The following is a 25,715-nucleotide window of genomic DNA, read 5'->3' on the forward strand; positions in this document are numbered from 1 at the left end:
CAAAATGGCACAACTCAGATTGATAAGACATTGAGGAACTCTTTGGTACACTTAACTCTTTTTGTTCTTTCCCAAAGGGGGAAGCTGAGTTGGACTTGAAGACAGGAGTATTGAACCTAAATGATTAGAGGAAGCAAATGAATAATTAACTGTCAGAAGAGGCATGGTTTTGATAAGACCCTTGTTGATGGGAATATGTGAGGTTAATGATTGGGGTCAGTGTTGAGAGCAAATTAAAGAGTCTCCGGTTCAAAGCAGGCACTTTGCCACTAAAAGGGGTCACTGTGTGTTGCGTGTTAAAGTAGTGCAAAAAACCTACATTTAAGCAAATGATGGTTAAACACGTCAAAGTTACACTGTTTACTGCTTTTGTCAGCCTACACAAACTGCTAAACAGCAGTGGTGTTATTAGCACAAGCTGTACACTTATCAATAACTTTGGCATCAATGCCACGTTGCATCTAAATACACCTGAATAAACAGCCAGACTAATCTTCTGCAACTTGAATTTTTTTTATTATTGCAACCAACTGGAAGACAATACATCACATAAACATCATTGTAGTTTTTCAGAAAATGGAAAACAAAATAAAACAACATTTATATATTTTTTTGCCACAGTATTGGACAACGTTGATATTTACATGTAGTGATGCAATAGGTCTTGAAATCATTCTTTGGCAATATGATTGCACAATAAGGAGGGAATTGAACATTTACTGAAGAAACAAACACCTGGGTGTACTCTGCATCACATCTCACAGATCAATAACAGTTTTGCATTTTGACATCTCTAACCTATGGCTTTCCAATACTCAGCTCAGACAGTCACTGCAAATAATGGCAGTATTGTAGATAATTTTGTCAGAGAGAAAACAAAAAACAAAAATGAAAATGTGCATAAAAACATCAGAAAATCATAAAAGTGGCAACTGTATCTTTTAGAGTGTTTCACTGTTTGGCAGGTTCGAAAGAAGCACTTGTTTTAGGAGCTTTTCAGGCAGTGAATTGTATTTCCTTTGCTTTAAAATGTCCTGGCTGTATTTTATGTGTTGCTCTGTTTTTCCAAGACTTGTAGGTCAAGAGTTCATCTTTCCTGCATGTCACTGAGTGAGTCAAGAGGAAAAAAAGCTGGTTGCTAAAGCAACACACTCTCCCCTCAACATGCCTTATACCATCTGTACACGTTATTAGTCAACTCAACAGTAGATTGTTACTGCAAATACAGCAGAGTGCTTGACCTGGGCTGCGGGAGCACTCAGACGGGTATCAGACGAGAGACGAATGGCACACAACAAGAACACTGACAGTGTCACCTTTTTTGCCTTTTTATATGTTGGCATGGATACCATACAAAATGCAGAGCCAGTGATGCATGCTACAGGTGGCAAAAGACAGTAGATGGGACATGCATTTGTTTGCCTGCTTGGCTTGCTGACAATCACGCCATGTGTGTTCAGCTTAACAAAAGCGTGTCTGAGTCTGCTGCTACAACCAAACCCAGCCTATTTTTTTCCCTACAAGGCTGTGTTTTTATACGCACCGTATCTGCACGTGTGGGAATATGAATGCTTTAATAATTTCCTGTCTTAGCAAAAGTATGTCGATTAATGTCAGGGCAGTATCTGTATCACTTCTGATGCAAGGAATGTCAAAGCTCACTACTGTCAGTGTGACTCAGGACTCTAAGTGAGACACGTAGACACTTGAGCTTGAAATCCATAAAGGCTAGAGTACCTTTAATCAAAGGTTTAACAATACTGTATGGAAATTGGAAAACAAACTTTTTTAAATGTTGTATGCCATCTCCAACATTCCTCTTTCTTTTCAATTTAACTCCCAAGTAGCCTATTCGGAGATATGAGGTTCCTTCAGGACATCTACAAAGTTTCCCATGCCCATCTGATCCACACATTGACACCGAACAATGTTGATGGGAAATAAGGACACATGTACATTTACACACAGAAGAGAAAAACCTAAACAAAACAATACTGTTATAAATTAAAGACAGGTAACGTTCTGTCAAAACATGTCCCAAGACATGACAACAGAGGTACTAAGGGCAGGCAGGCAGGCAGGCACAATGTTAAAGGGTGTGTGTTCCTGGGTGCACAAACTCACACACTCTACAGACGTGTTCTGAAAAACACGGGGGTTAACACTGAACACCTAAAAAAAAAAAAAAAAAAGAAAAAAGAAAAAAAAAAGAAAAGAAAACAAAATATCACTGTACAGGCAGAAGAAGACGGAAGCACACCTCCTAAGAGGTGATTCATCTGGCCTACGTAGCCTGAACCCGAAGCCCAAAGGTGGCACCCTGGGGCCTAATTGCAGAGTGATCTCCCACGTTCCTCCCTGAAGACATGTCTTTGAAGCCCGCTCAGGAAAATAAAAGAACCCAGAAGATTTAAAAAAATAAAATAAAATAAATAAAAAAACTAAAAAAAAAAAAAAAAAAAAAAAAAAACCCAAACAAACAAACAAAAAACAAACAACAACAAAAAAATCAGTATAATCACGGGTATAAGAATTGGCGGCAAAACTTTTTTCTTTCCTCTAGGATCAAGGTTTATATGAAAATAAGTCATGCTTCATGCTAAATACATTGTTTATCTTACATGATCTTTGAATAAAAAAGATTTGCTTTTTATCTTATTTACAAGCACCCATGCAATATAACTGAGAAAGTCCTGCAGGTCAAATTGCTTCAATTAAGAAAGGAAAAAAATAAAATATTTTCTAACCTTTTTACAGAGTTGTCCACACGGGACAAATTGCTTATATCTTTATGAGGGTAGAGTGAGGGTAAACAGACACAAACAGAAATCCAAACCCACAGTTTATGTATATAGTTCTTTGACATTGTCAAATGAAGAGGAAAGTGTGGTAGCTTCTGGTAGCTACTATATCTATACCAGGTGTCTACGTCTATGGACAGAAGTACTGGGAAAATTTTAGGGACGTTTACATTATGCAACAACAACAACAAAATGAAGGAGATATTGCCTCAGACCCGGCACACTATCCATCTCTATGGTGATAAACATGACCATTTTTAAAAATTTTTAATATATCTATTCTTAAATACTATGAGTGCTCTTGAAATAAAACCAAGTCTTTACCCATGATGCTTTTATTATAAGTGGCGTAAAATAATCTTAAGTGCATGGATATATATCACGTTGGGTTTTACAATTATCTTGACGCTTAAGGTCATTCTCTCTCTTCTTTACTACTATGCTTTCTTCTTCTTCTCTCTCTCTTTTTTTTTTTTGTCAGCTGTCGTATCGGCTACATGAAGCAACCTGGTCGCTTATCTTTGGCACAGTCTCACATTTGTGCTCGTGGATGTAGGAGAGTGATGCTAGTGAGCAGCCACGAGAGCTCTAAGTCTTGTTAAATAGGTTTCGTCTCGTCGGGCTCTGCCGTCTTTGCTGGCATCACTGCAAGATTGCTACAGATTCACATAGAAACAAAAAGGTAAGACAAACAGCCATCATGTACTGTACTGCTGCTGCAATGTGATTCGCTTTAGTCGCGTTCGACTTGTCCAAATTAGTGACAAAACATGCTTTTTTTTATGGCTTTCATCCCCTTTTAAACAACAAAAACAACAAAGACACATGAAAAATACCCATTGATGTTAGTGTTGCTGAACATGTAGGAAAACATAGATTTTTGATATTGCCACAAATAAGTAGGATTCACCTAATGCCCTGCAGATAGATAGAGGGAGATGAGAAGTGTCTGTTGAGACTAATGCTGTAGTAACGTTACCTGTTGACCTATTTGTGTATTGTATACTGTATGTGTCAATGTGTCTTCATGTGTGTGTGCGTGCTCTGAGCTGTCTGTGTGTGTTTGCACAACTATGTACTTGCTCTATGTGTGCATCTTAGTTTCTCAGGGCCTCTTTCTGCTCCTTCTGGCCCTTGGCGGTGCGGTTTGTGATGTTGTTGAGGCAGGCTCTGACCCCCGCCAAGTGGAGCAGCGACCCCGCTGCCTCCTTCATCTCCTCGTCATCGCTCTCTGGCGGCTTCTCCACTGCCGCTGCACGCCGCTTCTTTAGCGGTAGCGTGTCGCTAATGGCCCTTGCTCGGTTTTTGGTCCAGGGCAAACTGCATCCCGCCAGAGTCCCAGCTCCCACCCCCGAACTACGTCTCTGTCCGCGCAGGGGTTGCTGGGAAATGTAGGTAGTGGCAGCAGTGGTGACGTGAGAATCCAGTGGGATTTCCCTGGGCTCGGGTTTGACGTCTGATTGGATCTCCACGGCGATGATGTCGTCGTCGTCCACAGGGGAAGAAGGGGCTGCGACCTGGGAGGAGCACAGCCTGCTGGGGGATTTGGCGGTGCTGTAAGTGTGGTCGTCCTGGAGGTCCTCGCTGCAGGGGGGAGGTGAAAAGCGGGATGGGCTGTCCTGTCCCCGGCTCAGATAATCTCCGAGGGATGATCTGTACGAAGCAAGGACACAGAATGGGACAGAATGTTGTTACTCCGGCTGTCAAACTGCCAGCCAGGTGGCCAGCATGTAAACGCTTCACTCCAGGTTTGCATTTGGCTTCAAAGTGTAAAAAAAAAAAAAAAAAAAGTTCAAGTGATAATCTATCAACCTGAAATAGGCCCCCTGGGCCTCAAGTGCATATTTCTCAGGTCAGATGAAAACCTTGTATCTCCAAAAGAGTCAGCTTTTCCTCTTAGTATTGAGCAGAGTCATTTCCAGATTGCCACCTATGCATTTTTCAAATGGCACAGGGCACTTTGAGCAGCTTGCGTGCTCCCTGAGGTTGCGGAACTTTCTCAGCATTTAAAGGACCTTGCAAGCACAAAAGTCACAACACCACAGACTGAAACTGAACAATGCAGGGGGGCCATTTAAACACTGTCCGCTATATATCAGCGTAAACATTACATTGCAACACATATTTTGTTCTATTAGTCAGAAGACAGTTTTTTTTTCTGTAAGGGACAAACGGACAGGGGTGTATTCTGACAACCTATAAATCAAAGGGAGCTTCAGCAGCGTGTCCTGTCCCCTGGACATTTTCTCGCTTCAGAATAAGAGGGTTAGCATATTAATATCATATAATAAAAAACATGGACCCCTCACAACGATCAAACATTCACTGCATACCTTTAGCGAGCCTTTGGATATGTTTAATTCATTATGTGGTGCCGACCATCATATTCTTATGCTCCTATGATGGATGTGCATGTCCATGCATGCTCCGAATGTTTTTTGAATCATGAAGCCTCTCCCTCGATTAAACCTGTTTGTGTGAGTGTGTGTGTGTGTGAGAAACCGTTATATAAACACACCTGGATAAAATGTTCTGAACGGTAGGGAGTGTGTGAATGCCTCTGACTTCTAAACACAATAAAGATGTAATTATGTAAACTATCAGTGGAAAATTTCAGTGCCAGGTCTGTTTTGTGTGTGTGTGTGTGTGTTTGTTCGAAGGCCTCTGAGTGTGTGCATGGTGGTGAGGGTGTGTCTGTGTACGTCTGCAGAGGAATGTGTTTGTGAAGGGGAAAGCCCTGACTGACATTAATTGTAAGGTTGAGGGCAGAGGCGAGCAAAGGTTTCCCACCTTATGGCCGAGGTTCTGCTTCCCACAGGGCTTACAGGCAGGGGTCTGATCACAGGAAAGAGAGCCTGGCTCCTGACGCGGGCACCATTTTGGATCACACCACGAGGAACTAAAAGAAACAGAAAAAGACATAAGATATAAACACAGATTCATGCCACACTAGTCAAATGCAATACATGAATCGCTTTCAAAGCTAATCCTGAGGGTGGAAAGAAAACACACAGGGGGCTTCTCCAAAACCAGATCGGACCACGATAAGACCCGGGAGTAGCTCGATGAGCATTCACTGACTGTCTGAGGAGGCCAACAGGGCAATATTGATGAGCAAGGAGAGGTTAAATTGAGCGGGAAAGCGTCATAAATGAGTTAAGGCCGCTGCGAATCATTCAATTACCAACGACCGCTGGGCTCGGCTAAATCCAGCCTGTCTGATGCTGTGGGCTGAACCGGAGGCGGATGAAACTTAAAGGGGAGACCAAAGACTGTAGTAGAAGACAGTAGACTAAAAGAATTATTTACATTTTACAAGCCTAAACTGGACTTTGATTTGAGTTTTAGCTTTAAAAAAAAAACTATGAAAAAAATTATGAATCAATTATATAAATAGTTGCCAGCTATTAATTAGATAGATGTTAGAGACATTATTTTCTTTTATCTCTCTGGTGAACTAGAGAGGATTTATAAATATACACGTCTGTTGACTTTGCATTGCAACAACTTCAAGGAACCCTCAGTTGAGAAGCAACAGGAGCACAGGGCTCCATCAGGTCTATCATGACGGCTCTAACCAAGTTTCAATGGAACTGGAGAATATGACAGAAGGACAACAGTCAGCAGTTTATCTAAGTGCTTTTTTACTCTTCTGAATAAACAGGCATATGGCAAACCCACCTGGAGTACAGCAGAGTATGCTTTTTCAAATTTAATGAGACAAAAATATAACTCTTAAGCCTGAAAGCCAAACACTTTACCTGGCATAAACCAGGTGCTGCTCATGACCTGGCTATCACCTGGTGTCACGGCACTGCAGCACGATGATACCACCATCATACAAATGGAGCCAAAAACAAAAGACGAAAAAAATAAATAAATAAAACAACAACAGACAGAAAACTCTACAGAACAGGACATAGATACGCCTTCATGCAACACAACACCCTGAACCACAAAAGCACAATATAATGGACTGGCTCTGAAACAAATGTCAGAGTGGCCCGCCCAAAGCCTGGACTTGAACCCATTTGAAACTTTTTACAGAGAACTCCAGATCCCAGTTTACCAATGCTCCTGATCCAACCTGAGAGCTGGACTTAAAGCTCGAATCTCTTTAAATGCATTTTGTAGTTTTAGATTTTTTTAAAAGAAATGTAAAACATATTGACAAATACGCTTATTCACTTTCTTGTTAAGCATGAGATGAGAAGCTCTGCTTCTGTCACATCTTGGTAAATATGGATACGTTTCAGCCCATGATTTGGTCAAGTTTCAGGCTGTTCTCAATCTTTGATTCATTTTACATCTTTTGTGGCCATTTTGTGTCTTTTAACAGACCTCTTTGAACAAGAAATAGTGATCTGTTCAGTATAAATCCTCTCAACTAAATCACAGCAAGAAAATGAATAAATGTATTCTGCCAAATGATGACCTCTTTTTAACAAAAAAATGCCATAAATCTTCCTTTTGCTATTACAAATAAGGTTGCGAACAAAGAGAGATAACTAAAAGAAAAGTAAATTCAAAGATATAGATCAGTTTCCAGTGTTCCAGAAAGAAACTGTTACATTTTCTGGTTCAGAACCAACAATGTCTAAGTACAAAAACATTGGTTTCTGATACAGATTCAGATTTTCCATCAAGGTCAAAGCTGTGCTTGTGGTTTCCTACTTGTGGAACAAGTTGAGCATTAAAAACGGACTGAACTGTGACCATCCAGAAGTTAGCTCAATGTATATGCATTCAACTATGAGTCTAAACAGTCTAAACAGAAGAGAAGAGAAGAGAAGAGAACATGTGAGCATCTGAGCCAAAACCCTTTCATTACTCAGGGCTGGCTGCTCACCACAGCCATCCCAGTTCAGTAAAACAGCTGTCATTTTCATCTCTAGGGTCAGTTTGCATTTCACAAATGATGACCTGCTGTTTGCTTTGTCTGCCGCAGAAGCATTTGTTAAGGTGCAAACACTAAAAAAAAAAAAACAGAACCGCAGCATCAACATACTATAGCCAAAGCCATTTTTGGGTTTCCGCTCAGAGCCATTACAGTGAATTGATGATTGATGTTATGAGTAGAAATTTAATTTGCCCCAGAAACCACGAGCTCATTAAAACATACAAGTTGTCATGGTGAGAGCCCCCCCAGAAACCCATGCCACAATGTGTGTTTGGGCCATGTTGTAACACACGAAGATGAATTAAGATCTGTTTGTCATTTGTCATTGATGGTGTGTTTGTGTAGTCTTTCCCTGGCTGTCTGTGTCCACAGTAATCTTATTGACTCCAGTTAGTGTGGCTCTGCCCCTGATATCTCCAGCTCTGCTCTCCATAACCTTATAAGTAAGTCGCTGCACAGAGTCTCTTTAGTAATCTCGATCACTTACTGCATGGTTGTTTGTGTGTGTGTGTGTGTGTGTGTGTGTGTGTGTGGGCAGTGCATTAGGTCTCCCCGGGTTGACATACACCCACCCTTCCCCACCTCTTGCTCCTGTCAGGCTTTAGGTTGTCATAGCAACGGCTCCCCTTCTACATGCCACAGAGTGGTAGATCATGCATCAGCAGAGAAAGTGATAGAGAGAAGGAAGGAGAGACAGAGAGGGTGAGTGTGAGACAGAGGGAAATGGGGGAAAGGAAATACCAAGCTCTGTTTGACATGGTCTCTCATAGATCAGCGACACACTCCTGACCACTGCTGTTTACCCTAGATACACACACACACACACACCTCCCTAGCACAGACAGCTCTCCCTCCACTTACGTGTGAGCTCTATCTTCAACTCCTTTGCTTTGCTGTTTGAATTTCTTAGCAAAGCCTTTTCTTTGTCTTTCCAATTCTGTCCTCTCTTGTTGGTTTCTTTCCCTCTCTATCAATCTCACTGTCAGTCTATGTATAGTGGTGACTCATTTCTCCAACTGAGCATGCACGGCGGCTCTGCAGGTAAAAAGCCGGGGACATATGCTGAGGAGATGGGGTGACAAACTAAGCTGGGAAAATAGCAGGCAGCGCTCCCAAAGCCAGTCCTCACTCGCTGAGATTGAGCAATAGTTTTACAAGCTCAAAGCGATAAAAAGAAACAACAACAACAACACTGGGCTGGGTAGCAGAAAGCAGAGCGTGCTGAGGGAAAAAAAATGTAAATACAGAAAAGACGAGATGTCTGCCTCTCTGCCTTTTTCCTGGAGAGAAAATATCCTCTAGTCTGTCTTTCCTTTCCTATGTCTGGTCAGCTGCTCTGCCTTTTCTGTCTGCTTCCTACGTCTTTGCCTGCCGCCCGTCTCCCCGCCTGCCTGCCTGCCTGCCTGTTTTCCAGGACGAGCGAAAGCCCACAGCCTACCCTCCCCTCTCTGCTCTCATGTGCCGTATACACACTCAGCCTCCTCTGCTCTCTTGTTAAATGAGTTCCACATGGCCCTGCAGGCTGCAGTCTCCACACGGCCGGCAGAGGAACGGAGCAAACAGCCACCAAACACACACACAAACGCACACACACACATGCTCTCTGAATTCATACACACAGTCCAAAGGGTCAAAGGTCACTCCCAGCAGACCTTGAGAAAGCAACTGTTTGGAAGTGGCCCCTCACTCAGTCAAAACACCCACCCTGCCCTAACCCCTCTACAGTATCTGCCTGCTTGGCTGCTGTGTGTTAAACTGAGTATAGAGTCTGAGGGCAGGATGCATACTAATGTTGTCTGACTGACTGACTGACTGGATAGCTGGTGGGCTGAAGTTGCTGGCAGTTTAACTGGATGGCTAACTGGCTTGTCTATCTGACACTCCAGCTGAGTGTTTAAGTGCTTGGCTGACGGACATGTGCTATGACTTACAGGCGGGAGACCAAATAAAAGCAACACTTGACTTCATAAGTCTTTTAAACACGTGTACAAACGTGAGTCATATCAGGCTAAATGTTCATTGATAAAGTTTCCCTGAATATTGGAGCCTTCTCTATGATTTCCCCATGAGTCTATTCCCCAAAACATAAAGGACCAAATCAGCTCTGATAGACATGTTGTTCTTTGTTTTGGAGCCAGCCTTCCGTACAGATCTTTCACTTTAATAAAAGTAATTTGTACAGTGCTTGTAATCCACTTTACTTCAGATACTTTACGATGCTTTTTCCCTCTATTACATGGATTTACCTTCAGACTATTTCGGATTTCAAGGAACTCTGATGTACTCCTATAATGGAGTACATTTACATGTATTTAGTGTAATTTGAATTTGGTATACTTTATTGATTGTATGTGAGTAGTTTAGTGGACAGCTGTTACACTCAAGGCACTACTAATTATGGTTTCAGTGTCTTGCCCAAAGACACTGGATGTCCATGTCCATAAAATGGAATGAGTATGGGGAAAAGTACAAATTGCTACTTTGTTGAACTTCACATCAAATGACCATTAAGCTTTGACCTTGTGTGTCATGACACGGTGTTTCTCTGCCGTTAGATTTTAAAAACAGACATTTAACCCAGTGTGTGTTTGTAGTTGTAAGTAGTAGGAAACGGAGCAAACTAATATACTGCAACTAAGCTTGTACAAGGTGGCAAATTTTCAAGTGACTTGGAAATGCTTTTCTGCTGTAGCTCAGGGGTTAATAAAAAGCCAAGACCCATTTAATACAACAACAAAAAAATTCTTTTTAAGTGATAGCAGGTACCCACGTACTTAAATAAAATAAGAACACTTAGGCAGAGCAGATCCTCTATAATTTAGAGCTATTGAATGATGAACTTTCTGGGCTGTGGAGGTGGGGTGATGGGTTGGCTTAAGGACACAGCTGCCAGCCATTGCCCTTGTGTTCATCCTGAGCCAGTGCTGGGCCACGGGGAGAGGCAGATTTCAGACCACATCAGCTCAGAGCGAGCAGCTCTGAAAGCTCTGGGAACGGGAGATGGAAGTAATAACGGAGGGCACTAACAGCCCCAAACTCACTCAGTCTCTCCCTCTCTCTCTTCATCAGTCCACCTCTTTCCCCTCCGCTCCCTTTCCTTGTCTTTGCCTCTGGCTGTCTGTCACAGCTTTCTTTCTCTCAACTGCTTGAGAACATCACACCCAACCATTCTGCACCTTCCCTCCTTTCAAAAAACACATTACACATTTAAAATGTTTCCCTCTTCTCAACACATGCACACTGTGAATCGGCCTTTCCTACCGTCTCTCCCTCTGACTATCTGTCAGACACATCACACTCAGATTGCGTGTGTCTAGAGGGAGTCAGACACTCTCTCCAACCTCGGCTCCTTGACCATTACTACTCCATTATCAGCGGCGATGGAGGGCGCGCCGCAGATGCCTAATGTATCCATTTCCCCCTCCATTTAGGACTCGGCAGCCCAGCGAGCTCCTGGAGTGCTCCCTGATTGGGATTGAATGTCCATTTAAACTGCCGTCCTGCCACCAGGGAGGTGGTCGGGAGTTTGGGGGGGAGGAGGAGGGTGACGGGAAACAGAGGGAAAAGGTACATAGGAGAAAAAGAGACTTTCTGAGACTTTATCCCCCTTTCGTTCAGTCTGTTTCTCTTTTCCATCCTCGCTTGCTCTGTTTCTACCACTTTTTCCTCTCTTTTTTTTACTTTCAACTACACCTCCGTAGAAAAAGCATTCCTCCTCTGGCAGTGGGCCAAGTGTCAGAACTCAGCACTCAGTATTCTCAAGGTGTGCTTCTAAAAAGAGGGATTTGGAATTGAGATGATTGGAGTTGGCACATCCGTAGACGGCGGAGAGTGGGGAGGAAGAGAGAGGAAGAGGGTGAGACAGAGAGAGAGAGAAAGAGAAAAAGAAAGAAACAGGCGGGAGATCACAGACATACAGTGCAAGCCTTGCGGAGGTGAAACGGTACCTTGTAGGAGAACTCCTCCGTTCTTTCTGAAGAGGGGACTCCCTGACCACAATGGAGTACTAGAAAGGAAAGAAGAAGAAGGGATGGAGGGGGTGAGAGAGAGAGAAGGAGAAAACTGGTCAATCATTTGATCATGTTGGAGCAGCCAACCAGCTCAGCGGGCTTCATCACGAGGCAGATAGCAAGGCAGGAATTTGAGCCCATAAGCCAGTGCTTCTGATTATAGTGATTAGATTCCCTGGTGTCCCACTGTTGCCATTATTCCCTGTGATTACCTCAGAGAATTACAGCCTCGCTGCTGTAGTCCATGGGGGTAATTTCTCATGACAACCCCCCACCGCCCGCCACTAGTCCATTCACACACATTAAAGGGAAAAAAAAAAAAAAAAGCGCAAGAAACCTGTAAAACCTCATCAGCAGACACACATTTAACACTCACTAATGTCACACAGGCATGTTTAAAGTAGAGGTGTGTACAGCGTGACACATTAAAGCACACACACACACACACACCAGCACTCAGGCACACACAAAGGCTGCTACTCAGTTTAGGTGATCATTGCACCACTAATGAGGGAGGTAATGACAGCATTTCTCACATAGACAGAGACATCTTCACTCACACAAACGCACACACAAGAAGACAAAAGATACACTTCTGCTGGCAGGCCGACAGTAGGAGAAAGATGGAGGGATAAGGAAGTAGAGATTGAGAAAAAAAAAAGAGGATGTGAGAGCTTTTCCAGGTTGAGTGGTCTTTAGCTCCCCATTAGACAACACGTCTGAATGCTCCTTTTTTTCTCTCTAGCTAGACAGTCTGTTCTCAAACAACAACAACAGTTAAGTCTGTGTCGGACAACGCGCATCTTGGAAACGCACACACACACAAACACACGCAAGCACACAAACAGAAGAGAAAACACCTGGAGAGCTGTGAACTCTGAGAAAGGAGCCCCGTTTGTTTCCACTCATCAGGAGAGTTTCCTTTGTAATATGAGTCCTGTTTTATGTTGTGCTAAGCTGCTGAATGAGAGGATTTGGACGTCTGCACTTGTGATGTGGCTCTCACCTCAACAGATGTAGGGGAAAGATGGACTCTGTCTCACACACACAAACACACACATACACACACACACCACAACACAAAACAGCAAAAGCAGCAAACGCAAATTTCAGCCCTGAGCCACCTGCTGTTGCCATGGAGAGTTGCCACATTGCGTTGCCACGGCGATAACATATTTTTCCTGTGCTAACCGCCTGTCTGTTTTCCCTACCACCCCACCCCCTGCCCATCTCATTCTCCCCCCTCTCTCTTTACTTCGCCCTCTCTCTCTTTCTCTCTCCTTTTTCTCACTCCCTTTCTGTCTCTCTTCCCATCCCTGCTCTCTCTCTCCCTCAACAAATGGCTTCACAGTGCGACAGCACCTGCCTTAAACTACATGTGTTGCCATGGCGGCATTCCCGTTGCCAAGGCGACCCTGTCTGTGCACTAAATGTAGTAAGCGAGGGGCTAAACTCGTGGCAGACACTCATTCTGCATCCCCCTCTAACACATCCCTTCATCATTCTTCTGCAAGGGAGGGGAGAGGGAGGGTGGGGAAGAAAGAAGGAAAAAGAGAGGAAGAGAGCTCCTCCCTAACCCCCTTGAGACACACATTTTCCTCCTTCCATCCATCTATTCTTTCCTCCTCCTCTCATCCAGATGCTGATGGGGTGTGAAGGAATGCACCATAGAGCTGACCTCCTACCCAGCATGCTTGCTAGCTCCTCTCTCTTTCCCTCTTCCACACACACACACACACACACACACACGCACACTGGACACATCCACATACACCTATTTAGAAAACATCCGCTTGCACACACAGTTGGACTGCAACACATAACTGCACTGACTCAGACACACACACACACACGTACAGATGCACATGCGGACACACGCTTTGAGCCTAACTGTAGGTGGGGGTCGCCTGGTGTGCTGTGAGTTATTATGGTCCATGAAAAACAGAGAGGTGTGAACGGCAAGGAGTGGAGGACAAAGAAGTGTCATTGCTCTCCCTCTTGTTCCTGCTTCTTTCCATCTCTTCACTCTGCCACTTCTTCTCTCTTTAGCTTGTGATCGTCTGCGCTCACCTTACACTTGTGAGTGGTGTAGAACTGCTTGAGACAGTCCTTGACCTTAGTATAATATACATGCTGTGCTACCATTCACGGTCATTACGCTTCATAACATAATATTCTTGAGACTGAGTGCTCTTGAGAGAGATAGTGTTATATTGATTGGACTTCAAGCTCTAAAATACTTAAAGAAAGAAAGTGATAAAAATATTCCATACTTTTTCCATATTCCAGCATAGACTGGGCCTTTGTTTTAGCATAGATCACGTTTCCTCACCATCTAATCCAAACCGTAAGACACACTGCTGCTCACAAATGTTACAGTCAGTCCTAAAGAAATAAATAAATGTATTAATTAATAACCTTGACCTTTAAGCTAAAGGTGATGACTTTTTAACATAAGTTAAAGCCACAGGCTTTATGAAAACATTACGTAACTGACATGTTACACATGTCAGTTGTCTGACATGTCTGTTTGGTCTCATAGTTTACATAGTAGTATAGTGGTTTTCTGAATCTGCTTGTTCCTAAACAAACATGTTTTTATTTTTAAACTGAAGGATCAAATGGAAATATCACTTATATATTTATAATATTACAAGTTTGTGTATTGAAATGTTTGATACCTTCAGAAGCTTTGTGGTGTTGATCTTGATGTATTACTGTATAATGCAGCAGCAGCTCAATGTAGCCAAACAAATGGTTTTCATATTCTAGCTCGCTGGTAACAAATTGTGCATACTGTATATGCTGTCTATGTACTTTACATCGCTGCTGGAGCTGGATGATATCTAAAGCACACTATAAATACTTTGATTGATTTTCTACTTTCCAGGCAGCCACTGGTTTCCATTTATTTAAAGGGGACAGAGAGATCCTTGCTATTCCGTCTTAGTTGAAAGTGGTTTTCAAAAGCTCTTTTTTCAAGGATTCAAGGATGTTTTGACATCTGAGATTAGAAAAACATTAACTTTTTTCCCCCCCACAGGAAAATATAGGTCATCAAAAATCTAATGTAAAGTTGGCCATGTCTCGTATTAAACGCTATGCAGTAGCTTAGCATCAAGTATTAAGAGTAAGAGTATTTAATTAATACTTACAACAGCAAACAACTGTGCATGTTTTGTTTCCTGAGAAAAAGAAACAAAAGCTTAATTGTAATGGATTTTCTGTTCCAAGCTAATTTATTGTCTCTGCTAGTTTCTGTTGATATTCACATTTTAAAGAAATCGAAAGAAACCTAGAGCTGCGTTGGTTACTCAGTGATCAACTAAATCCTTACAAGAGAAAATGTAACAGCAACTATTTGAATAATCGTTAATATATTTCCTACCTCAGGTGGGAGGATTTGCTGATTTTCTCTCTTTCAGATCTGTAGGAATGGACTTCCTTTGGAACTGTTAGTTGCACAAAATTAACTTGGACTTTGAACAGTTTTCAATATTTATAATATGTTTATAATATGTTTTTAATATTTATGAAACAAACACAAACAACATATGATCTTCAGATGTTGCATCACAAGGAACCTCCAGCTACACTGTAACACAGACTTTTCTTCACTGAAGGTGAAGTTAAAGTTTTGTGTGCTGCGAGTTTGCAGTTTAAGCAGGTTTACTTACACAACCCCATTTTACTGAAGAAGTAGAATAAAAAGGAAACGGTGTAAACTGCATTTTAAACAAATCTCTTTTCAAAATTGAAAAAATGTATTTATGTATATATATGAACCTTGTCTGCTAGCAACTCCTCTATTCTACTCTATTTTACTTGTTGTTTCTTCCTTTACTTCTTTTTGTTTTGATCCCACCACCTGCCTTCATGATGTCAACTAATGACCTTGCTCCATGTGCAGCTCCGCAGCAACACATTGTTGAGATTAGGGAGGTGCGAGGCTCTGCGACCTGCGGTTACCCATAAAACCCTTCTCTGCATCCGCATATACATTTAAGCGAACCTACAGGGTAGCATAATTTCATCTTTATTCTATCATTTCCCATCATGTATCACAATGCAAATGTACCACTTCTCTTCTCTCTCACTCCTCCCCCACACTTCGACCTCTCCTCACTTCTTTCCACCTCCTCTCCCCCTCTCCTCATGTTCCGAATCCGGCCTCCAATTTGTTCCACTTCCCCATACCTCATTGTTCAAAATGACACTTTTACATTTTATGGTGAACCAATTATTCTGTCTTACACAGTCCACTGGCTCTGCAAGCCAACCTGCCCTGATCAACTGGGGAGTGGGGTGGTGTGGTAGTGGGGCATTGAGAGAAAGATAGAAAAGGAGAGAGAGAAATAGAATGAGAGAGGCAGGGAGGGAAGTGGACGAACGGGAAAAAAGACGAGTAAGAGCACCTCTTGCTGACATATCCGCTGGGATGGGCAGAGGAGCTGGAAACCGAGAAGTTAGCAAAAGGAGAGAATGGAGGGCTGAGGAGAGGTCAGCAGAGGGGTGAAATGTGGAGGAAACAATTCAGGTGGATGCCTCTGCGCTGTGAAGTGGAGAGGGTTGTGTGTGTGTGTGTGTGTGTGTGTGTACATTGCAGGTGTGTGTGTGAGTGCTCCGAGGGGTCAGAAAATGAAGTGAACATAGACAAAAGAGGATTTAATTGAATGATAAAGTGGTGGAGAGAGAGTGAAAAGAGTGGAGAAAGAGAGGGGATAAATCACAGCAGGGATAAATAAAGAAGACGGAGTACTGGGTGCCCCACTAGCTGTAATGTATGCCTGAGGATGAGCAGGAGGGTGTGTGGGATATTAAAAGAGGAGACAAGAGAGCGGGACGAGTAGAACGAAGGAGTGTTCTGAGCTGCAGGAAAGGCAAAGCAGGGGAATGGACATGGTAGGCTAAAGAGAGGGTGAGGTGAACATATCGAGACAAAAATGGCAACCAGAGCTTTTTACCTGTAATGTGCCTGAGGGGGAGGGAAAGGGGGGTGGGGGGTGGGAATGTTGCATGAAAACAGTGTGCAAAAAGATTTAAGTTAAGGGTCAGCTTTCTAATGCCTGGGGCCAGGTGGGTGGAGAAAGAGGATAGAGAGAGTAAGCGAGATGGAGGAAAGCGCCGTGTATGTTTAAGACAGGCCTCAGAGCAGGATCTACCATATATATTTGTTTATCTTTTTTTTTTTTTATTAATCATTGCTAAAACAACAGAAATGTGTAAAATGGCAATTTTTAAATGCTGTTTTTGTCTCATCAGCAAGTTAAAATGTCCTGAATAGACACTAATGCCTCATAAATATCTAAATACAAAAGTGCTCTACAGAATTTATCTTGGGAACTCCACAAGTAAGCCACAATTAAACACCAATCTTCCAGTTTCAAAATTGCAAAGCAAAACAATCACTCAGGGATGGGTATTATTAGGATTTATAGATTTAAGTATTGATACCAATCTTCTTCCTTCTTTCTAACTTTGCTTTATGGGGAAGTGCACTTGTGCTCAATCTATTATCGATTACGTCTATGCAAATTATGTAAATATGTTGTTAATAGTTGAGTGCCTTAATATCTAACAAGGTTTACGTTAATCCACTATGGCAGCTTACAATCCCAGGCATGCTGACAATCAGACTATTTTTCTGGAAAGCCTGAACCTTATTTTCAAAAGTGTGGGAAATCTTCAAACAGAGACCTAATAAACGCACCCTTTTGTAAAACGGAAATGGCTTAACGTTACCACAGCAGCCTAACAGCTATGCACCAACATCTCAAAAGAAAAAATCTTGGGGCAAAAACAAAAACGGAAGAGTTTATTACAGTGAGTTTTTTGTAATTGTTGGTTGGCATCAAGTGCTTGAAAGTAGACGTGTTTTGTTGAGTTTCTGACAAAGAACTCAGTGGAAGGCTCTTTAGAGCAAATGTTTATGGCTCGTATGGCAATGTGCTTTCCATTGCATTTGCAAGCTGGAAGCAGTTTGCTTTTGTGCATATAGTCCTAAAAAACACAAATATGAAAGAACATTACACTGTAGGAAGGTGTAAGCAACTTTTTGCAGATAAATAAAACAATTAAAGTCAGCACTAGCCACTGAAATGAATCATACTCAACAAGTTGTACAACACTATCTTTGGTAATTAACAGAATATAATTAACCGAATAACAGAATATGAACATTGCCTTTCCTAATTAGGGCTACACTGTAGACATTTTACCTTTGCGATTAAAGTATTCATTAGGTAAAAATGTGTAATAAAAAGTTTGAAATGGTTCCTTTATTTACAGGTGTATGAAGTTATGTACTGCATTAGCCTTTGGGACAGTAATACAGTTAAAATTCAAATTCATCTTTTACAGATTAAAATGTGTAACCGATTTATTTTGTATTTCTGTTACTCAGGAAAAGGGAAAGTTCTAGCAATAATCAACTAGTCATAAAAACCCCAATAGATTAATCGAAAGAAAATTTGATTAAAAATTGTTAAATCAGTACAAATATTTGTTAGTTACAGCTTTAAAAGTGACCATAACCATGGCGGAGGTCAAAAGTCGATGTTTATTTGTAGCAGTAATGTTTGTTAAGGAGTTTAATTAACTGCCTAATCTGATAAATTGCCTATTTCGACCTGCCACCTGTTTATGAGGTGGTGTGTAGGTAAGATTTTAATATAGTCGGTTTGCCTAAATGATCTTACACATGTGCCTCTCCTTGTGACCAAGTCTCATTCACAATGTCTTGCTTTCAGAAGTCAGCAAAAATGGTTGGGATTAGTTTTAAAGGAGACCAAAAAATAATTAAAAAGCACAATTAGTAAAGCAGTCTATGCCTTAGAATTGAGAAGTTCAAAGCAGTCAGATTGAAAGAAAACAATGTTATATTGTATATAGAAGGTTTGAATCCCACCCCACCAGGCCAAGCCCCAACCAGCCAACAAGGGCCACCCTGGGGCCGGTCCCGAGCCCGGACAAAATGGGAGGGTTGCAGCAGGAAGGGCATCCGATGTAAAAAGAACATGCCAAACTAACGTGCGGAACACGTTCTGCTGTGACCATCCCTGAAGGGACAAGCCGAAATCTTATTAGTGACATATATATTTACTTATTGATACATTTTAGTCGAATTCAACATCATCTAAATCCATCCACATTACAGAATTGCAGGCTGAAGAGTATCATTTCTGTACGTGACTGCTACGGCAGGTCTGGATTACTTTTGGATTTCACATATACCTAAGAAAAAAGTGTCTGAGATAATTGCTGAACGTGGCTTAGAGAGACGAAAGCAAAGACACAGCTGTGAACTGTAGCATATATCCATGAGTGTATGTGCATTTATACAGAACCCTCACTCTTGGATCAAACTCAAAGTATTAAGCAATAAATTAGGCAAATAACATATTAGCTTATCAAACAATTGGGCATAATCTGCCTAAGCCATCTTACCTGTGGTGAAATGTCTGAGGCAGAGTGGGAGGGGAGGTGGAGGGGGTGGCCAGGCCGGGCGAGTAGGGGTGGTACGGCGTCTTCTTAAGCGCTTGGATCAGGTTGTGTCTATACTCCGGATCTATGGACCACAGAGAGCCTTTGCCTATGCTCTGAAAGAAAGAACAAGAGATAGAAAGAAAAACAAGGGAGGAGGGGGGAGGTAGAGAGTGTGGGAGCAGTCGAGAGAAGACAGAGACAGAGATGAGAGAAATGTTATTGAAAGTGCTATCGGGCCCCCTCAAAGCACATCACAAACACAGCGCAGCGCACTGACCTGAGCCAAAGCCCAAACACAAGCTTAAAGTCCAGATTCTTATTTACCAAATCATCTGTACACACCGAATTCTGTGCATCCAATGGCTCAAAACAATAGCAGAAAAGACACAAACAATCCCTCATCCCCAAGGACGATAACACTCACAGGAATGGGAATTAATACATCTTCAAATTTATCTGGCTCAATCCTTTCCGAACCTCTGCCTCTCCTTGGAAAAAAAAAAAAAAAAAAAAAAGAATATTGTAGCTTTTTTTTCTTATTAAGACAGAAACAGGGAAACTTTTTTTGCACTCCAGAGGCAATGATGGTACCTACTTTTAGATCAAAGCTCCTTCCCCCTCACCTAATGAAGCTGTCGGCTACCAATCTGAGTAAAACCAGCCTATAGATTATAGGGAGGGGAGGGATCTCTGACAGGCCGCCATGAAAGCACACTTCCCATCTCTACCTCTCACAGCCTGCTTTCATCTGTCTTGTCATCTGATTGTGGAAAAATCGGGAGTTTGTGTACGACAAGAGACCGAGAATGGCGGGAAGGGGAAGAGGAAAAAGAGGTAAATATAAAAATAAAGCCGTTCTGCCTCATGTTCAGCTCACTTTGTAGTGCTCTGTGATATGATACAGGTACAGGCTACAGGGTGGGGAGATGTCAGGACTGCAGCCTTCTGATTTCTGCAAATACTGCAAGGAATCTATTAAGAGGGAAATGTCAGATGTGCCAGAGCCGTGCATTTGTGAGCTTTAATTGGAGACAAAATCTAAAAGTGGAGGTGCTTTTTGTGTTAAAGTGCATGAGAAAAACACACTTTAATGTTTCCACTACATCAGTAATTTGCAGTATTTTGGATAGTGACTACTTGAAGGGTCAGTTTGCCTAAATTATGAAAACAAACATTTTCTATCGTCTCTCTAAAGGGGGATGGCATTTCAGCACTGAAATATTTCATATCCAATGAAATTCAGCGTGTTTGTGCAGATGTAATGTCCCTGCTATTCTGGATTTTCCATTGGCCTCACTGTGAGCCGTGTTCCAGGGAAAAACTTTCTACCTAAATCATGAGAAATATGAGATATAATCATGAGATATAATCCCTTTAACAGACATAATGGACCTTACTTTACTTGTGGGAAGACATGATGCTATTTTTTGGTAAATTGTTTGGGCCTAATCCCAATTTTTCCCCTTGGACCTAAAATTTAACCCTTAGCCCTGCTTTAAATATTTCGGTCGTAAACAGACCCCAAATGATCAGGGCATTGAAACACATAGGCCAAAATGTAGAGCAGATAAGAGGATAAGTTTGTGAAGTAAGCCACAAGTGGGAAGTAACTTTAGTGTGGTGGTGCTGGCACACCCCTTGGAATGAGGTGGTGATGGGGAGGAGGCTGGATGTTTGAATGGAGCTCTGAAAGAAACTGCAAACTGATTGGCTTGAGGAGATTGGGAGAGAATAATTTTCAAAGACCGGATAGTTCACATATAAACTCTTTCAACGAACTATCACAGATTTCTAGGCTCTGACAGTCTGGGAGAAGCACACACCTGACAACTGAGGGCAACACACGGACTGACTAGTCGGAAACGGCTGGAAGTTCTGGACGGAGGCACACCCACAAATCCCCAGAAAACTGACCCAAATCTCAAGGGATCCCTAAACGGAGCCAAAACAACTATAACGCTAACCAGGAACTTTTAGTTTTTACCTTAACAGTTTGCGCCCAGAAACAAAAGAGTTACAAGAAATGACATCCTTTGTGTAAAGTAGAGGACAATGCTGCTCAATGATCTTAAATAAGAAAACGAAGGTAAAAACATCCTAAAACAAAGCTAAGTTCAGGTAAAGCTGTGGTTGCTATAGTAACCAATGTTTTAACTCAAAGTCAAGGGAGCATTTGAAAACAAGGTGTGGGGATTTAAAATATGAAGTGGCACTTGGCTTTACTTAATTAATAAAAAACCTAATTCTAAGACAAATATCTGAGAAAATATACATCCTTTTTAGCAGAACAATGCTTTCTATTCTCTTCTTTGGATGTTATCACACCATTCAATGACAATTATCTGTTATTACCATCACTATGGATATGGGCCATTAGGTCCCTCCTGCAAATACTAGTAAGTTCAGTAGCTCAACATGATGTTATATTGTGCACTGCAATGTCATCTGGTTTTGGCACTAAAAGTTTCATTGTTTTGGTTAAATTTAGGCACAAAATTGACAATGTAAGGAAAAGATTGCGAGGTGGGTTAAAAATCAGAAACAACAACAACTAAAGTAACAACACTGACTTGCAAAAAACAAATAGTACAAGAACTGGAGACTCTTATGTGTAAGTCCTGTGCTCTATAACCTACCCACCCATAACTATGGGCTGACAATGACCGATAACCTGCCAATCAATGGCAGGATAACACTGAAATCAGTCGTTCCTTCAGGATCACGTTGGCACATCTTTGTAACACCTTCCAGTAGTGTCCTGCAACGGTCTCTCTTTTTACCACCAATTAAAACCCTCAAAATCTCAATCAACTTGAGGCCATAGACACAAGAGCCACAAGAAAATTATGAATTATGAAAAAAAAAAAAAAAAAAAGAATTTCACTTAACTCCAAAATGCAACTTGAAGCAGAGTAGAGTCAAGATGTTGAATGTATTGTCCTGGCTACACTGGGTACTCTGTCTCTTGATTTCAGGATGTGGAGTGAATCAGTCAGAACTGTGCTACCACTCACTGCAGCATCTGAACTTGTAAGGCAAGATGCTAATAACATGTGTGTGCACTGCTGATTTGTGTGTTCCCCTGCCTGGATCTTTGCATTTGTATGTCAGTTGTGTTGAACACAGGGCATATGTACTGTGCTTTGCTGTGAGTGTGTGTGTGTGTGTGTGCGTGTGTGTGTGGCAAGTTCCCTAGGGAGTGTGATATTACCCAGTGTGGTCTGCTCCTGGGAGTGCTTCTATTACTGCCAGCAACGCCTCTCCTGGAGAGCATGATATTACACACACATACACTTGCTCCCACAGAGGTGACCCCCACTGGGCCAAATTTCCCCTTGCACCTCCAGCTCACCAGCCGTGTGTGCATACACACACACACACGCACATTTTTGCTCTCTATATATGTGCATGCGTGTGTGTTTCTCTGTGTGCCTGCTTGCCAGCCGATTAAATCAATGCTCGCCACAGAATTTCTCTCTGCTGGATCCCCTGCTGCTGCCGACCAGCCAGCCAATCAAAACACTCAATCTGTAGCCCACCCACCCCCAGGAAGGGTCTGTCACCTGGGTTAGAATGGTCGCCTTGGTAACAGGCATCATATGAGCTTTGAAGTAAGAAGAACTGATATGCACTTTTCATCTTATGACAAATTTGTAAAGTTAAGAAAAAAGCAGCAGGCCTCAAAAATGGATTATCACAAAACGTATCTGAGGTCAGAGATGGGATTTATGTTCTCTTTTTGATAAAATATGATATATATATTTAAAAAATAGGATACCTGCACACAGTAGGATCCTAAAGCCTTAATGCAGGCGGTAGAGGGCAGTGGTCTTGACATTCACCTGAAACTATATGTGTGATCTCCATTTTTATTATTTCCTCTGTCTATCCTTTGAACCCATCTGGTCTGATACTATTCTGAGATGAGTGCTGTTTTCTGGATGAGGTGTTCATTTGTGTTGCATCTATGTGCTGGAAAATAGTTCCATCACTGTAGTGTTTGCAGCTGAAGAGTGGGATTACACAACAAATAATCCAGTTGAAACATCAACCCCCTACTTGAAGAAATATCTCACGCAGTGGGAAACTAAAACTCACTAGACATTTCATTAGACTCCGAATTGCAAGTTAAAACAATATTACGCTAACTACAAAGAAATATATTTAATTATATGTATCTGTGTCACCACAGTAGTTTGTAGAAGTGTTGATTAAGGTAGCAGCAGTTCTTCTGTACCTTTATGTTTCAAACCACTGAACAATGACACAACTGACAAATGTACAGGTATGTGTGATGGACAAAACATACATACTGTAACTTGACTGGGACACGTCATGATGTGAGTAAAAGACAAAAGGGGAAGAAAGAGGAGACTAACAGGGAGGAGGGGGGGGGGAGTGATTTTGTGTTGCCAACATCTGTTTCCTGTGTTATATAAGCTGTGGGGGCTGGTCTCCCTTGGCAATGGGAGATATTAAACAGTCCTGCTGCCACTGACCCCGCTAGTAGCACTACACTACTTACTGCTACTGCATTCCTGATCTTTTCAAGACTGGTAAAATGCAGACTTATCATACAAAAAAAAAACATGTAAAAACATGAGAGTCCTACGAGCATCCTACGAGCATTGTCTGCATAGCCATAACCTAATATGTCTTGTCCTTCTGTGCCATAGAGCTCCATTATTATACACACACTTTTAACACTATGAGCATGCAGCCATGCTGTACCAGATGTGTGGGGCTTTGACCTAAACACTAATCTCACCATGGCAACCTACTCACATGAAGAAGTCAGTCAGGGCATCACTAAAGTATAACACATTATCCTTTGATAGAAATGAATGCATGCACCACATGCCAATCCATTCAACAGCTGTTGAGTCTTTTTAATAATAGGTAAACCTTATGATGTTGATGGTTCAAAAGTTAGAGTATCACCTAATTCAGTAGGAAAAATCGGTGTCATACACATTTCACGCCAACGCATCTAATAGCTGAGATATTTTCATCTGGACCAAAGTGGTGGACTGACCAATTGACCAGCTTTGCCATCTGTAGAAATATGATATTATTTAGATAAAAACACATCAATAAACTAGACAGCTGCACTTGTTGACGTGCTGATGTGTAGTTAACTTCTTCAGCCTAAAATAAGTGCACCTCTCTGCAGCTGAAAATAGCCTCTAACAAATACATTACTCACTTCTGTTTGACTAATGGCAAAAAAAAACCCAGTACCCAGCTACTTTAGGAACTTACTGAGCCTATTTAACAATCATCCTATGACTCTGAGGGAAAACTACAGTTTTACACCATTGAACCATGACATCCACATACTGTAGAGTTCATATTGGCTAATGAGAGGAGAAAGTACATTTTATTGTCCTACTGAGTAATGAACTCAGATAAAAAGACATGTGATGGTCAAAGAAGCATCAGTGTAAGAGGATTTGTTTTTCACTAAAGTTTCATGTGAAATATGACTTTTACCAGTACTACAAATCTAAAGGTACTACAGCTGCATACAATTTTATGATGGACACAGCCCCAGTTAGAGTGAAAGCATAACCTAGCTGTGTTTAAGCCTGATTAACCTACTGTAATACAAGGATCCATCATAACTTACTTTACATCTACAGATAAACAGATGATTTCTTATTAAAGTATATTTTAGGAGTAGTGGACCAGAAACATGTTTGAACCACATCAATTAAGATATTCAGTACAGCTGGAAAAAAAAAAGAGGTTTGTTGTTCAGAACTGAAGCAGAAGCTTTAATACATGTACAAAGAAATGATAATTACAGCAGAGGATGCAAATGTTGTAACACAGAGAAACACACAGCTTTTCAAGAGAAGTGAGGCAGAATATGAAAAAAGGAGGGGTCCAAAAGAGTTGCTTGATCCGTGCTAGTTCTGGTCTTGTCAAAGGCTATTTGAGTGCAAATACACAACAGGCTATTTTTGGTCAGCATATCAAAAAATGTAGTAGAGTAACGTGGAAATTTCTTCTACGGGTGTTAAATATACTTTTCTACTAAAAGTGCCAAATCAGATTTTCATGTACTTTTAATTTAGTCTGAAGGTTGCCCCACTTTAGGCTTTTGATTATCAGTATTTTTGCAATGGCGATTACAACAACTCACAGATAAGCTAATGTTTACCTCCAAGATCAATGCAGAGCAAACTTTTAAAACTCGGCAGGTCATTTGTCAAGACTTGCAGATGTTTTTAGGTCATGTCCAGATTCCCAAATGCTGCTGGTTTGATTTGATGCACATTTGTTTTTCAATCACACCTCAATTCAAACAGCAAAAATTTAACACGTAAATCACTGAAACATGGGAGGCACAAACTAGGCATAGGTCAATGTAAACACGTATCATATGTTGTCACTTGCATTCAAATTAAATAAATTATTTTGAGCTTTTTGTTCTTTCATGGGATTTTTTTCCAAGTATGAAAGCACCAAACTTAGATATAGACCGACAACAAAGCTTATCTTCATATTCATAGC

The 25,715-nt window shown here is 41.5% G+C and overlaps 1 protein-coding gene across 1 annotated transcript in view; it reads right to left on the reverse strand.

Moving 5' to 3' along the window:
• Window positions 1-494: 494 nt before the first annotated feature.
• The window catches only part of ches1 (checkpoint suppressor 1), a 54,586-nt gene continuing 29,365 nt past the window's right edge, over window positions 495-25,715 (reverse strand). The window contains exons 3-6 of the mRNA XM_067482155.1: window positions 19,158-19,309; window positions 11,649-11,707; window positions 5,592-5,700; window positions 495-4,454 (exon numbers count right to left, since the gene is read on the reverse strand). Of these exons, the coding sequence (XP_067338256.1) occupies window positions 3,899-4,454; window positions 5,592-5,700; window positions 11,649-11,707; window positions 19,158-19,309 (876 nt within the window). The 3' untranslated portion in view covers window positions 495-3,898. The remainder of the gene's footprint in view (window positions 4,455-5,591; window positions 5,701-11,648; window positions 11,708-19,157; window positions 19,310-25,715) is intronic.

This window comes from Channa argus, chromosome 17, assembly GCF_033026475.1.
Source record: "Channa argus isolate prfri chromosome 17, Channa argus male v1.0, whole genome shotgun sequence".
NCBI lineage: Eukaryota > Metazoa > Chordata > Actinopteri > Anabantiformes > Channidae > Channa > Channa argus.